Source organism: Nelumbo nucifera, chromosome 3, assembly GCF_055504915.1.
Source record: "Nelumbo nucifera cultivar China Antique chromosome 3, China Antique-T2T, whole genome shotgun sequence".
Classification (NCBI taxonomy): Eukaryota; Viridiplantae; Streptophyta; class Magnoliopsida; order Proteales; family Nelumbonaceae; genus Nelumbo; species Nelumbo nucifera.
The window spans coordinates 76,392,225-76,408,824 of record NC_142651.1 but is presented as its reverse complement, the minus strand read 5'-3'; the positions used below and the strand labels follow the sequence as shown (position 1 = coordinate 76,408,824).

The 16,600-nt window shown below is 43.4% G+C and overlaps 1 protein-coding gene across 1 annotated transcript in view; it reads right to left on the bottom strand.

The window, feature by feature from the left end:
* Positions 1-3,671, bottom strand: part of EMB2279 (pentatricopeptide (PPR) repeat-containing protein) — an 89,449-nt gene extending 85,778 nt beyond the window's left edge. The window contains exon 1 of the mRNA XM_010276729.3: positions 1,887-3,671. Within this exon, the coding sequence (XP_010275031.2) occupies positions 1,887-3,355 (1,469 nt within the window). The 5' untranslated portion in view covers positions 3,356-3,671. The remainder of the gene's footprint in view (positions 1-1,886) is intronic.
* Positions 3,672-16,600: the final 12,929 nt, after the last annotated feature.

Sequence of the window (16,600 nt, the reverse complement as noted above, 5' to 3'; positions counted from 1 at the left end):
CATTCTTCTCTCTCTCTCTCTCTCTCTCTCTATCTGCTTTTGTTTCAGATTTCGGAGGAGATGGGGATGAGTAGATGAATTGGAAAAGGCATGCTCCTTTCTTATTCTTTCTTGAAAACTTCTCATTTAAAAAACAAATAAAAAATAATTTAAAGGTGTTACAAGGCCACCATTAATAAGTCAACGTGGCAATATAATATGCACTTTGGGCAGTCAAATTTTATCTATGACAGTCAATTCACAGCACACAACAATGTTTTGTCCAAATGGGACCCACAAGACCTATTTCATATTATTAGGAAGCCTGTAGGAAAGGCAGAAATTAGAAGATAGCCCTCTCAAGGACAGATATCCTGATCTGTTCGAGATAGCATTGGACAAGAATGCAACAGTGGAAAATTATTTGGAAATGCAGAATGGAATCTGTGTGTGGAATTCTCAGACCTCAATTGTGTAGAAACCTGAATGATTGGGAGGTAAACTCTCTCCTAAGTTTGCTGCAGACTTTATACAATGTCAGATTGAATGGAGCTTTGGAGGACAAAAGAAAATGGGGATTTGAAAACTCAGGAATTTTCTGTCAAATCTTTCTATAACAGCCTAACAAGGGAGGAGTTTTCTGTTTTCCCGGACAAGAAGATTTGGATAAGGAATGTCCCTTCAAAAGTGTCTTTTTTTGTGTGGTCAGTGGTGTTAGACAGAATTCAGTATAGAGAAAACCTAGTTAGAAGGGGCATTCAAGTGCAGGATGAAAGGTGTGTCTTGTGCAATAAAAGCACAGAAGCCTCTAATCATCCGCTGATCCACTGTGAGCTCACCCACTGGATTTGGGGGAAAATACTGGAATTGTTCGGGGTTAAGGAGTGTTTTCCTTCTGATGTGAAGAGTTTTTTGCTTGCTTGGTGGCTAAAGGGTCTAAGTGAGGCTGGAAGAGTTGCTTGGAACACTGTTCCTGCAGCCTTGTTCTGGGCAGTTTGGCGTGAAAGGAACCAGAGAATCTTCATAGGGCATCGCATTTCAAAGGAGGAATTTCTTAAAAATATTATGGGCGTGCTGTATTCGTGGTTGGCTAATCACCCACTTTTTAAATCTAGACATACAGTTTCTTTTTTTGACAAAGAGTTTATTTTTGGATAGTTTTATCTGTAAATGCCTAAAGGCTTAGTAGCTGTGTTTTGAGTTTTTGGGGTTTCCTTCAGTACAGTTTCCCTCATTGTACAGGGAATTGAGGCTGATTGTATATCTTCTTTCTTTTTGCGGTTTAATACAATACCTTACCTTTTTGAAAAAAAAAAAAAAAGTGGTCAGCCAGCAAAAGCTGTTACCTGACTTGCATTGGGACATGATCGATCTGCAAAAGCTAACCTCTAAGAAAAAAAGAATTTACAGGGGTAAACAAAAAAGCAAAGAGCGTTAAACTGTTCTTTTTATTATAGGTATATGGATTTATCCCTGTTTAGTACTTAATATTTCTTGTCTTTAGTTATTGTGGGGCATGGACAATTAAGTCTTTTATTATTGTAAAAGGCAGATTAGTCACTTTATAATTAATTAGTAAACAAGGGTACTGATGTATTTCATTATGGCAACTTGTTTTTGCACACTTTTTTCCTTCTGCTCCATGAACAAGTGATTCTTTTTCTTGTATGCCTTACAAATTCATCCTACACCCCAAATTCAGAATACTGTCTATAGGATCAACCTGTACTAGCAAATGTTTGCCTGGTGAAATGACACTATTCCAGTACAAATATGTGTAGGGAGTATTTGTAAAGCATACAAGAAAGCAATTATTGTTCATACATTGATCTCTAACAAAATCTTGTTTATTGTCCTTTCTAACAGAAAATAAATAAAAATAGAACTTAACTAGAATATATGCATACCATTTTGCAAGCTTCTGGATTCTCTCCTCCATTTCCATTCTTGAGACCCGTGACATGTCCCTGACATCTGTCAATGCCTCAAAAGACTTGAAGGCAGTCATTTCCATCTCCATACCGTTTTCATCAACATCCTCAGAAAAACCCCTACTGTCCCTTTTCAGCCTTGACTTTTTGCATGAAATGTGATATTCAGTATAGCCCTTGACTTGCATGTCATCTCTATCCATGGTTCCATTTGTCTTGGAATTTCTAAGACCAAGTTTCTCTGTTTCAGAGATATCATTTTCCAAGTTAACAAACCTTTGATTTCCATAAGACAACTTCCTTTCCAGCTTACCATTGGTAGTCCTAGAGTTATTAATCTTCGTCTCAACTTCATTATCATGCATATCTTTATTGCATTCAGTTTTTCCCTCCTTTCTTTCCATGTCAGTTATATAATAATTCCCACTGTTGATCAAGTTCAGATTATTATCAGACTCTTTTGGCTTCTTTGCAGCATCACTTCTACCAAATTCCAACTTTCCAGTATCATCCTTCCTATTTTGAACCATCTGCTTCTTCCCTGAGAAAAGATTATGGCTGACCTTTTGGATGGAACTGTGTCTCCAATAGCTTCTGTTTATGCCTTGCTCTTCCATGCTCTTATTGAACCTTATCTCCTCAAATTGTTGTTTTAAGCTACTAGGCTGGTCCTTTTTCCATCTTCCACTTGTTCCCTTTAAACTTCTTTCAAATTCATCTCCTCCGGATTCTCTATTAACCTTCAAATCCACATCATGTTTCCAGTTATCCAATTCATCTTTATCTAATCCATCCAATTTACTTTGAGCCAAACCCTGATTATTTCTGATAATGCCCTCTCCTGAGACCTTGTCAGAGTTCAACTTACTCTTGTGCTTCAAACCTCTACTATCCTTTTTCTTGTAATTTAACCTGTCACCATCTAAACCTTCTCTACCAGACTTCTTAAATAATGCATTTCGTTTAATGGAGTAAACGCCCTTCATTTGGTGTTCATGCCCTTCGGAAGCATCCAACATTTTATTATCCTCATCATCCTCGGACATGAATTTTCTCGGAGTTTCTTTTCGTCTTGACTCATTTTTCAAATCATATTGACTGCCATCTTGAATCTCCTTAATATTCTTAACAGACTCCATAGCCTTCAAATATTCATCAAAAGTTGGCTGGAATCTGAACTCTTTCTCTAGAAACCCATCACTACTAGACCGATTCGTGGCCTCTCCCTCTGACAAAACATTCATAATTCTGCAACTGGATGCTCTCAAACTGAAAAGTTCAATACGACTCACTTTCTTGGTATTCAAAGCAACTTTGGAAATAGGTTTGCGAGAAACCGGAAACCCAAGTGACGAAGAAGGATTCTGGAAATAATTTAAGAAGAAAAGCCCACTTCCCTCCAAACTAGATACACCCATAAATCCACTAGTCACGATTACCTCCATTATACCAGTTTAAGCAACAAAAGATACAACATAACTCTGAGAAATGAACCTCGAACCCAACCACTTCCGTTGCAGTAAGAAATTTATTTGTCTCCAATCTTAACCAAATTAAGCCATTCTTCAACTGTTGGCTTAAATTTAAAATAAATTCGGCAAACTGAAATACAGAACAAAGAGAAGATACGCATATATACTGAATGGACAATGAAACGATAAGACTTACAGAGATTTGTTAGACCACTAGATGTATTCCACCGCGCAACCTCGACTAGAACTCTTGTGCGGACTGTCGACAGTGGACAGCAGAGACACGATGGTGCGTTTCTAGAATTCTAGTTTAAATGGATAACAGCAACAGGACAACGAATAGTGCTAGAGCTACTGTGCTGCATGCGTACGAAAATCTAAGGTGATGAGTTTGAAACCCACGTGCTTTAGTTACCCGTAGCCTTAGCATTCTTCAAAATAGGTTTGGGTCGGTGTATCATCGTTAACGCAACGGACCCATGTGTAAAAACTTAGGATCCGTTTGGTCGGCATGAATAGGGGTCCAGAATTGGAATCCAAATAGTCCATTTTAATTTCAACCGTTTAATTGGGCAGAATTAAAATCTAATTCCCAATTCTCGAATGGCAATTCCCTATTTGAGGGAATGATTATTCCCACCGGGTGCTCATTGTGGCCAATATTTGGTTGGTTTCTTAAAAACTCAAATTGAAACCGAAGTAGTCAACCAGTATTTTGAAACTGAATAGAACTAGTTGGTTTCTTAAAATCTCAAATCAAAACCTAACTAAAGTAGTCAGTTAACCCTTTAAACAGGGCAGAGTTAGGAAATTTTCATGAGAGGACAAAATCTAAAGTGAATTAGGGAGGAAGAGAGAATAAATATAAATGGGCGGCCCATAGGGGGGCTAACTATTATGTTGGGGAGTGGGGGAGGGGGGAAATTTAAATGGCAAACTATATTACTAGCGGAGGATTTTTAGACCATAGGGGGGGGCCATGGCCTAGGTCCCCCCTGGCTCCTCCCTTGCCTTTAAATGGTTAACCACTTATTAATTTTCAATTTTTTATTAATAAAAAAGATCCACTACAACTAGAACCAAAAACTAATTTTTTTTACAAATAGTTACTCTTATTTAGATATAAAAACACCAAAAAAAATACTCTTATCTTCACATAAAGAAGAATGAAAAAAAAAATAGAAGAGAAAGGAAAAATACAAACACCAAAACAATAAACAATAGGTTTTCAAAAATTAAAAAAAAAAGTTTAACAAGACTAAAAATAAAGAAAAAAGAGGGTGGTGTTTCTTACTTGTGAATTTGTAGTAGTGACATTAAAAAGAACTAGAGCCATGGTGCTTTTCCCTTTCTAATTTCGTTTTGGTTAGGAAACATTGGAAAAGTCACATCAAGGATGGAAAAAAAATGAAAAGTAGGAGTTTGAAATTAGGAAGGAGGATTTGGGACCTTGGCGGTGGGAACATTGTGTAAATGCTCATGCATAGGGTACTTGAATAGCTTACCTATGTAAAAACAAAGGGACAAGTGGATAGCAATCCACATCAGAAATCTGAAATTGCAGCCCCCTCCTAGTCTACTAGTAGCCCCCCTATAAATTGCATCCTACTCGTGAATTTGGCATCAATCCATGGGCAGGATTCATCTGACCTGTACGATAGAGGTCAGATTTCTGAGGTGGACTGAACTATAGCTAACTAGCACAAGACCGGATCTGCACCTCACACCTGGCGCCTCTCATACACATCCTGTCATGCATTGGGAACATCTCCCATACTTGTTAGTTATTATTCACAGGAGATGTTCTCAATGCATGGTGAATGTGCCTGTAAGGTGCCCATTTGTGAGGAGTAGATCCCGTCACAACTAGCATCAACTTTTTTTGGTAGATGCATTAATTGCAGCCTTGCATGTGGGTAGGTAAATATTTTCATTTAGCATAACCAAAAACTAGGTTTTTAACCAAAAAAAAAACGAACTGAAACTGAACCGATCGGTTTGGTTAACTAGATTTTTCAGTTCGTTTTTTCTTTATTCGGTTCAGTTTCTCGGTTTGTTGTAAGCACCCCCTACTCCTAACCCACCCCTCATGAATTAGAATCCCATTCCAGCCAATTAAAATAAGAAATAGGAAAATGACAAAAACTCCTTCCAACACTTCTCCTTAGTCTATTTCAAGTTTCCAAACCTTCCTTCCCTCCCTCCATCTCTCATTACACCCTCCATTGGTAGTTGAACTATGAACAATCAAGTTGAAGCTGAAACTTCAACAATGTAAATCATCGCCTCTCTCTCTTTATCTCTCTCCTCCTCCTCCTCCTTATTTTCTTACTCATTCTTTTTATCCTTCCTCTCTCGTTTTTCGGCTATAGTTGATCATACCACTAAGGCACCATTTTGAGTGCAGTCTCATCCCTACAACTATTAGCATTAACACCAAATCAAGGTATGACTTAACTTTGTTTTGAGTTTTCTTGTTTGTATTATCTTTGTTTGGTTTCACCTTTCTTTTTCTCTTTAATTTTTAAATCAGATCTCAACTTTGCTCTCGGTGGTAGGTTTCCAAAACTTATTTTAAAGGGTTACTAGGTTGTGGTGGTAGGTGAAATATGATGTTGTTCGATTCGAGGTGTTTCTTGAATCAAGATCGCAGTTAGGTAATCCTATCAATTAGGCCGGAGCCAAGGTGCAAGGACGAAGCTACGCAACAAGATCTAAAACCAAGAACAGAGTCAAAGGCCCGAGGAGTTATTCCCTGGGTAGGTACTTCGACACTCAAGTTAGTCGAGAATGGTAGGCAGTCGGGCCGAGCAATTGAGAGAACAGTGCTGGTCCGAGCAGAATAGCACTATGGATGCATGAAGTCCAAAATTCCCTTACCTCGAGTGGGGATTACCTACTTATAGTCGAAGATCCGTATCTGATTCGGATGAGGCTTCTAGGGTTGTTAGGAAGAGGTCATCCACCAAGGTCTTCGGAATAAGACCTAATCCTTGGTGAAATTGTCCTCCTTATCCGTATGACGCTCTCCTGTCTTGGTCACGCTTATCTAATGACGTGGTGCAGACGTGGCTGAGTTGATAAGGCGGCCGCAGAGGTGACACGTGACACCCGGGGCTAGCTCAGCCATAACCCAAACACCACTCCCCCAGTTCCGAAGTCAAGGAGAGTAGTGCTCGACTGTGGTGTGGTGTGGAAGAGCTCTTCGGTTATCGGTTGAGGAACTTGAATATGAAGTTGGTTGACGCATTGTCTGAACAGAGGGGCTTGATTGAACCAGTTTTCTGGGCGAATCTACCAGCTCAACACTCGTGTCATGCTGACGGAAGCGTCATTTCGCCTTCCTGAGGTAACACACATGCAGAGGTCAATGGCGTCATTCCATCTTCCCGAGTTGTCAAAGAGTGGTGTTTGATCTACATTATTGATCTGGATCGCCAGGGGCCCTATAAAAGGGGGTGAAGAGCATTCTTACTTTGTCATTTGTGAAGGAACACTTACAAAGCTCGGCAAGAAGTAGTCTTCGGCTCAGTGTTTGCTTCAGTTTTGCGGTCTTAACCTTTGAAGTTCGGTAAGATGTCTTCCTCGTCTATTGACTTCTCCCGCTCTTCTTCCTCTTCTTCTGCTTCCCTTTCTTGTAGTGAGTTTGAGTCAGGGTCTCTTGTCAAGGCTGCCGTGCTCAATACTCATGAAGCCGAGGTCGATGAGTTTGTAGGATTCGGTCCTAAGCGAGCTGCCGAGGCCGAGGGGGCTGAGGCGGGGCTGTCAACTAGGGAGGCCGACCTTCCTCCATGTGCTAGTCGTTGATTTGGGACTACTTCATGTTGTCTGACGCCCAGGGATGTAGCTCGAATCAAATCCTTGTACGACATTCCCGAGGAGTATGAGCTTAGGTGCCCGAGAGCTAGTAAGAAGCCTACTGATGCTTAGTCGAGCGAGCTCTATGTGTACGAGCACAGCTTGCTAACCGAGCTAAGGTTCCCTTTAAATGAAGGGGTTGTCGAGGTGTTGAGGTGGTACTAGGTACTGCCTGTTCAACTTATGCCTAATTCCTTTAGGTTCTTGGTCGGCCTCCTTTCTTACTACTTTGTCCATGACCTTAGATCACCCTGGGGATGGTTACCTATTTTCTCCAACTATAGCACCACTAGTAAGCATACTACTGTTTCTCGGCTCGGCAGCGCATCAAGGTGTTGGTCGAAGCACCCTAGTTGGTGAAGCACAAGAAGGAGAAATTCTTCTTTGTGCACTGTCCTGGAGGTACGCCTTTGTCGGCCGAGCTCCAGAAGTCGAGGACGAAAGTGAAGGTGCCCACGCTTGCCCAGCTTACCAAAGAGGAGAGGGCGTCGATAGGGATGATCAAGAACGTTAACGTAATGCATTGCACATCCTTATTGATGTCGGTTCATGCCGGACTGATGAGTGAGGCGGCCAGTCTATTTTTTGTGCTGACTTGGTGCTGATCTATTGTTTGTTTGGTGCAAGTGCTGAAATGGCGAGTAGAGAGAAGCTGACCCTCTGTAAGAGGGTTGCAGCTGATAGAGTGTGGTCTAGAGGGGCCCAAGGGACCCATCCCCAATCTGAAGAAGTGCAGCCGAGATCTATAGAGCACACTTCTCGGCAGCATAAGAGGTCGAGGAAAGCCAACGAAGAGGTCGTAATGGTTGACCCGGAAGAAGGCACCCAGGCCGTCCACCCCCTTCCCCATAGGACAACACACCAGAGGACGGAAATCAACTCATTTATGTGTCATAGTGGAACGTTCGGCCCAAGGACAGGCTTGAAAAAGGAGGGTTTTCCAGAGCAGCTTCTCTGGGGCTTGTTGACTCCGGCTATTAGGCGTGAACTCGGCAAGTCAAAGAGCAGGGATCTAGAGAGCGCGCTCGCGCTTCAGATTGCGTCGATAAGTCTTCTTACTTGATTTGGTCACTTTTGCTTTGGTTGGTTATTTCTATCGTGCTGACACTATTTCTTTTTGCAGAGTACTTGCTCGGTGATTGCAATGATTGAGCGCTTACGGGCAGTGCGGTGCCTTTATGAGTCAGGGTAAGCCGAGGTGGAGCGTTCGAGGTCTCAAGTGGTCGAGCTAGAGACCAAGAACGATGAGTTGAAACGCGACATTAACGAATAGAGCGACACCATTCATAAGTTGAAAGACCGCGCCACCAAGCTTAAGGGGGTGCGGGATTAGCTGAAGAGGGAGGCCAACGAGCGAGTGGCCCGGACCGAGGGAGAGGCGATCACCAAGTTCAAGGCCTTGGTGGAATACCAAAATGAGCTCAACGACTTTGCCCCGCACTCCCCGGCAAATGGCTTCTACCTTTGTCGTCACAGGATTATATGAAGGTTGGAGTGTCTCTTACAGTGATCACACTTTCCAACGAGTTGGGTTGCAACCTGCTTCATGGTCGGCCAAAAGTAGCCTTTTCATAGTGCCTTGTGAGCCAGAGTTTGGGCTCCTGGGTGATCTCTGCAGATGCCTTAGTGTATCTCCCTGAGGGCATGGTTGGCCTTAGGGGGGGAGACACCTCAGGTAGGGGAGAGTGTGAGATCGGCGGTAGGGTTATCCCTAGATGAGGCAATATCTGGCCGACTTGTGTGCAAGCCTTTTAGTTTCGGCTCAATCTTCCGCTAGTGTGTCATCATGAAGATAATGTATTATGGGGTCCATCTAGGACAGGCCTTGCTGAACAGAGAAGATGAGGAAGGTTGTTGGTGCGATGCTAGCCTGAGCCAATGTATCCATCCGCACCATTGTGTCGAGGTCGGTCTGTGGCGAGCTAGTTGTCTTTGAGAGCGTGTCAGATCGGATGTTCTCGGCTCAAGGGATCTAGCGAATAGTGAAGTGTTTGAGTCGTTGGATGAGCTCTTGCACCCTTTGCATATAACTCTCCATGGTCAAGGTCCGTGTCTTGAATTGGTCGTGAACCTGATTGACCACTAGCTGGGAGTCACTAAAGGCTTCAACTCACTGTGCATCGAGGTCTAGGGCAAGTCCAAGTCTAATGATTAGAGCCTCGTACTCGGCTTCATTGTTGGATGCCTTGAATTTGAACCTAAGGGCGTGCTCTAGTACTATGTTGTCTAGGCCAAGGAGGATGAGGTCGGCCCTATTGCCTTGCTTGTTGGATGAATTGTCCACATGGAGAGTCCATACCTGTGGTGCTACAACTGGATCCTGTGTCATGAAGGTGCATTCAGTGAAGAAGTCAGCTAGGGCCTGGGCCTTGATGGTGGGCCGAGGTGCATAGTCAATGTCAAACTCTCTCAGCTCCACACTCCACTTTACTAGGCAGCCAAATGCTTCCAGCCTCTATAGAACTTGTTTGGGAGGTTGGCCAGTAAGTACTCGGACATTGTGGGCTTGGAAGTATGGAATGAGCTTTCTTGTCGAGGTAACTAGAGCCAGGGCTACCTTCTTTAGATTTGTGTACCGGGTTTCTGTGCCGTTGAGGGCATTTCTAGTGTAGTAGATCAACCTTTGTACCCGATCTTCCTCCTTGGCAAGTACCGAGTTGACCACCTCGTCTCCAGCCGAGAGATAGAGCAACACCTTGTCTCCGGGGCTTGGCTTTGTGAGGAGAGGCGGTGAACTCAGGTACCTCTTCAGCTCTTGGAAAGACCATTCACATTCCTCGGTTCACTAGAAATCTTTCATCTTTTTTAGGGCCTTAAAGAAGGGTTGGCATCGGTTCGCGGACTTTGACATGAATCTACTAAGGGCGGCTACTCGTCTAGTGTGGCGTTGCACTTCTTTGTAGGTTCAGGGTGACTACATGTCAAGGATGGCTGGCCTAAATCTTCTCCGGATTGGCTTCAATTCCTCTCTATGTAACCATGAATACCAAGAATTTACCAGAGCCAACTCCGAATGCACACTTTGTCAGGTTCATCTTCAATCTATACTTCCTAAGGGTGTCGAAGACTTCCTTGAGGTTGGCTAGGTGGTGCTCAGCCGTTTTATCTTTACCAGCGTGTTGTCTACATATGCTTCAATGTTGCGACCGAGCTGATCTTTCAACACCTCATTCACTAGTTGTTGATAGGTAGCGCCGGCGTTCTTGAGGCTGAAGGGCATTGCCTTGTAACAGTAACGTCTATGGTCTGTGATGAAGGCGGTATTCTCCTGGTCGTCTAGATGCATTTGGATTTGGTTGTAGCCTGAGAATGCATCCATAAAGCTTAGGAGTTCATGCCCCGCCGTTGCGTCGATGAGCTGGTCAATCCTCGGCAGGAGGAATCTGTCATTGGGATAGGCTTTGTTTAGTTCAATGAAGTCGATGCAGATTCTCCACTTCCCATTGGCCTTCTTCACCATCACGACGTTCGCTAGTTAGTCAGGTATTTCACTTCTCGGATAAAGCTGGTGTCAAGTACCTTCTGGACCTCCTCATTGATCACCTACCACCTTTATGTGGTAAAGCTCCTCTTCTTCTACCTAATGGGTCGGTAGCGTGGGTTGGCATTCAAGCGGTGGGTGATGACCTTGGGGTTGATCCCCGGCATGTACATACATCACCGACCAAGCAAACATGACAGCATGGTCCTTCAGCAACTATACTAGATCTTCTCGAAGACCTGGACCATCTTCTCGGGGTCTGATTCGAAGAGGGACACCTATTTGAGATCTTCAACGGGCTAGCCACGCTGCGTCTTTAGCTTTTCTCGCAGGTCTATGCTCTCGGTTGTCAAGGCTTCTGCGGCTTGGCGCTTTCCTCGGTAGGACATCAGGTAACATTGTCTTGCTGCCCTCTGGTCCCCACACACTATTCCCACTCCATACGGGGTTGGTAAGTTCATGGCAAGGTGGACCATGGAGACAGAGGCCCGCAGAGCATTCAAGGTTGGTCGACCGAGGATGGCGTTATAGGATGAGGGGCTCCGGACGATGATGAAGTCCACCATCGCTATGGTCGTTATGTCTCCATCTCCGATCAATAGGGGCAATGTGATTTTCCCTTTATGCATGAGGGACTCCTTAGAGAAACCCATCAGGGGGTGTTGACCGAAGTAAGGCGGTCTTTGTTGATGCTGAGCTATTCGAAAGCTTCTTCGAAGAGGATGCTGGCCGAGCTTCTTGTGTCTACTAGGATGCGCCAAACTTCGAAATTTGTAATCTCAGCTATGATCACCAAGTCATCATCATGTGGGGTCTAGACCCCCTTGAGGTCATCGTTAGTGAAAGTGATCGGGTCCTCTTGTCTTCTCTTCTACTCCCTATCCTTGATCTCAAGCAGCCGCACATATGCTTTTCGGCCCAAGGTGCTCTCCCAACTTGTGGCCATCCCTCCTGAGATTACGGTAATGACTCTGGCTGGGGAAGCTCAACTTAGGGGTTTGGGGTGTGGTTCCTCTTTCGGCTTGTCTTCCTTGATGTCAATGAATCCCCTAAAGTATCCACACTTGATTAGGTCCTCAAGGTTGTGCTTCAGATCATGGCAATTATTTGTCTCGTGGCCATGGTCCCGATGGAACTCACAGTACTTGTCCATGTTCCTCTTGTTGTTCTAGGACTTCATCTTCTCGAGCCATCTTACATAGTTGTGATCACGAATCTGCATCAGAATTTCAGATCGTGGTATAGTTAGCGGCGTGAAATTTCTATAGATCGAAGATGGAGCCCTCGACCTTCGGTCTGGTTGGTGATCTTGTCTCTTGTCTCGGTCTTCCCTCTCTATCTTACAGTCACCAGGGTCTCTCCTTTTCCTATCGTTTTGTTCTTCTTCACCTCTCAATTGTGATTGCACTTCTTCAACGTTGATGTACTTCTAGGCGTGGGTCATAAGCATGGCCACAGTCTGAGGAGGATTCTTTGAGATCGAGAAACTAAATGAAGAGGGGCGTAGATCTTGCATGACAGTTGTGACGCCACTAACTGGTTTAGTGCTCGGACATGTAAGGTCTCGTAGATGAACCTTGCCAGATACTCTCTAAGGGACTCTCCCTTCCTCTGTCGCACTTGGAAGAGGCTTGCCAAAGTCTTCTAGTGTTTCTGGCTAGTTGTGAACTGTGCCAGGAATTAGTTCTCCAGCTACTCCCAAGAGGAGATAGAACACGGGGGAAGGGAGGAGTACCATGTCAGAGCCACTCTCTTGAGGATCGCCATGAAAGCTTTACACACCAGGCCTTTATATGAGCAATGCAGCATCATCTGGGCTTTGAAGGCTTTAATGTGATCATTAGGGTCTGTGAATTTGTCATACATTTCGAATTGTTGGGCTCGCCAACCGACTATGGGGAGCTCATCCACGATGTCCTGTGTGAAAGTCGGCTCCTTGGTGGGCTAACTACCGGGATCTGCTGGTCGGACAACAGGAGGGGCCACACTTCTTTCAACTTGGTTGTGTTCCATCTTAGTCAAATGCTACCTGAGTTCTCTGATCTCCGCATCCATGTTGTCCAGTGTCAGATGCACAATCCTTTCTTTCTTGGGTGTCGTTAGGCGATCCTTAACCGAACTGGATTCAGCGATGGAGACCGGTGGCTGTTGAGTTCTTTTACCGAGTCTTTCTTTCATTGGAACCCAAGCAGATCGATGTGTTCGGCTATGGTCATCATGTTCACAAAAGTTTGTTGTCTTTCTTGGTTAGATCACGCCTTCCCCTTGTCCGATCGGCACCTGAAACTGAGATGACCTGAGGAGGTTGTGCTGCAGAGCCCAACATCTGCATCATCACCAAGATTTGGTCAACCTTCTGTTGCATTGCCTGAAACTGGGCGGGGCCGACTATGGCCTACGGTTGAGGTTGTTGTTGAGGCTCGCGGTGTGGAGGGCTGAGGTAAGAGTGGGATCCCCAAGATGGGGATTGGCCTGCAGAGTGATCGGATGCATTTCTTAGCATCTTTCTTGATTGCGCGGAAAGAGGGTTTGGAAAGGCTTTTGTGCATTTTCCACAAACAACGCCAATCTGATGTTGCTCGATCTGAGGTGTTTCTTGAACCAAGGTCGCAATCAGATAATCTTGCCAACTGGGCGGAGCCGAGGTGGAAGGAAGAAGCCACACAACAAGATATGAAACCAAGAATAGAGTCAGAGGCCCAAGGAGTTATTCCCCGATAGGTACTCCGACGCTCAAGTTAGTCGAGAATGGTGGGCGATCAGGCCGAGCAATTGAGAGAACAGTGCTGGTCCAAGCAGAATAGCAGTATGGATGCAAGAAGTCCAAAAGTCCCTTACCTAAAGTGGGGATTACCTACTTATATCCGAAGATCCGTATCTGATTCAGATGAGGCTTTCGCATTTGTCAGGATGAGGTTGTTTGCCGAGGTCTTCGGAATAAGACCTAATCAGCGGTAGAGTTGTCCTCCTTATCCGTACAACTCTCTCCTGTCTTGGTTGCACTTATCTGATGACGTGGCCTAGGTGATAAGGCGACCGTGGAGGTGACACATGGCACCTGGGGCCAACTCAACCATAACCCAAATAGTAGGTTACTAGTTCATAAACCAATTTTTCCTCACTCAATGACCAGGAACTCTTTTATCAAAACATTTTAAAGTTTGTAGCTAAATGAAGTTTTAGTTTGATGTATATAATTAGCTAATTTATATTTTTCTTTGAGCTTAAAGGGCAAATAATTGGTTTATACTATCTAACTCTAATGCATTTGAGAAGTAAATAAGGGATATTGACTCTAACAATACTTAATTGGTCATTCTTCTAGTCTCCTTTTCTAGGTTAAGTAGAGGATGAGTCGAATAACAAAAAAAATCATACAATTAGAATGTAATCACCTATATTTTTAGGTGGTGGGTGCATATTTGTTTGGAATTGAAGTGAAATAGAAAATCCTTATTGATTGTGTTGAATTGTGATAAAGCACATATAAACATATTTGCTTCAAATCATATCCCTATCTAACTTTAACCATATTTGCTTTTTGCCCAAGAATGTAAAGATTCTTCCAATTACATACTTGCCATTCGAAATCCAATATTTCAAATTTAACTAGAAGTGAACTCTCAAGGTGTTACCTCGGTTGGCTAGCAAAGTTATGTTATTTTTGTGCTATATGTTGAGTCTCTTCCCTTCTTTTGGTTTTTTTGGTCTAAGGACTCAATCACTAATCAAACCTCTTTAACTTGGAATTGTAAGTGTAATCTTTTTTGAAAGATAAAGTAACTATATTATAATTCCAAAATATTAACATAACACAAAGAATCAAGAATCCCTTGGGCGTAATCCAGTAAGTAAAAGTAGTCCTGGGTGAGGCGTTTGGCCTTCTAAGCTATCATAGGGGCCCAAACATTGTACTTTCGATTTACATGAATAATAGAAAAGGAGTTAAAACTTTTCCATAAATCCTTGGTCTTTTGCAAAAGCTATGGCAAGACCAAGGGTGAAATGATGCTGATTGGAACACTTTCACCACAATCAACAAGTCAGCACATAAAATGATGTGCCCTCTTGTCATCTGGGTTGTCAGCTTGATCCTTTGCATAACTGCATTTAGTTCCGCTTATTCCACCGAGCCCAACCTCTTATAAAGACCCCCTACAATGTCATGAGACTCATGACATGAGAAACAGTTAGATAAGCAAATAGCCCCGAAAGTACATGTGTTGGGAGACAGCAATGATCAAATCCATATTTGAATTCAGCACTAAAGAAAATTTGTTTTGGTCGCTCACCATGGATTGACGAGGGTCATGAGAGGTTTTTCTCCCTGAGATTGTATAGACTAAAAAGTGTTGTCAATTTTAGCTAAAATAATCTCTAATGGGATCTGATGGTCCTTGAAACACCTCTCATTCCTTGCCAACCAGATAGAGTATAAAGAAATAGCATACCAACTGAGAACTGGATCAAGCATCATGTGATCAGGTAAAGAATTCATGAGGGAAAGAATACAATTAAACCAATACCCTTGGAACAAGTTTTGCAAGTTTGTATTCCACGAGGCGGTGAATAGAATGGCTTGAGTGAATTGACATTCTAAGAAAAGATGGTTAATCGTTTTAGAGGCCTCGTTGTAGAGCAGGCAAGTCTGATCTTGATCATTAGAGAAGAGGTTCTACTTAATTGGGATTAAACCATTTACAATGCTAGACAGGAGCAACTAGAATCTTGGGGATAGGAAGTTTCCAAATGCAATTAAAACATTTGTTCTTATCAGTTGAGAAACTGTGGACTACGGACCTTATAATAGCTTACGAAGGTCGGTTTGGTCCTCCAGAGACAAAGGACTACGGACCCTATAATCCAAATTCCAAAACACATGGGTCATACAAATAACTCACTTCTAGATACGTTCCATCTTAAAGCCCATAACGACAAAGGAGCTGCATGTCTTGAGCCATCGTGCAAATAGTGGCCAGGATAGCATATCAATTGAATGTGGCATGACCAAATTCATCAACCCAACCATAGTATTTAGGGAGGCACTCATAACTACAGGAAGGAACTCAACAGAAGGAAGCCAACCCTTTTTAATAATGAGAGAAATAGTTTCGGCAACACTACATGAAATAATATAATGCTCATGTGTCCTAAGTCCCTAGATGTTCAGAGGGTTGAGAACAACGAAACAAGAGGGAGCATTTCTTCTTTTTCATAATACTCAATCAACTCCCTCTCGAGAACAACAAGCTCCCCCTGAGTGGAGGACTTTTCAACAGCAGGGACGTTCTTGTCACCTCCTTTAGCACAGGCACCCTCTTGCACACCTCCTACGGAAGAGGAATCAACTGCACCCACCCACACCACCCCTAACCTTCTGCTCTGTCGCCTCTGTTGATAGGCACTCTTGACACAAACTAGAAGGATTCTCCTCGACCTGACCCACATTGCCATCGTCATGCTCTTCTAGAGTAAAAGCATGTTCTTGACAAGGTCTTACGATTGGGGTACCACTACCCTCGGCTCTCTCTTGACAGTGTCACCTACTCCAACCACTAGGGATGGCGTATCGATAACAGGAACTTTCTTACCCACCACTCCTTCCCTCCTTGTCTCCAACCTAAGACCACTTAGTTCGTCAATTAACCACCTAATAATGGGTGGCATAGCAACAACGGTAGGAGAACACGGGAGGTGTACCTACATAATGAACACAATCAATACAGTAATAAAACATCATAAAGGAAAAGAGCAGATGGATGATCATACAACGAGGGCCTATAAACTTTGGATGCTTGGAGCACTGGCCACCTTCCATCCTCTTCAAAATAAAAGACTACAACTAAAAGGATTGATTCATTAGTACCGAGAACAATACG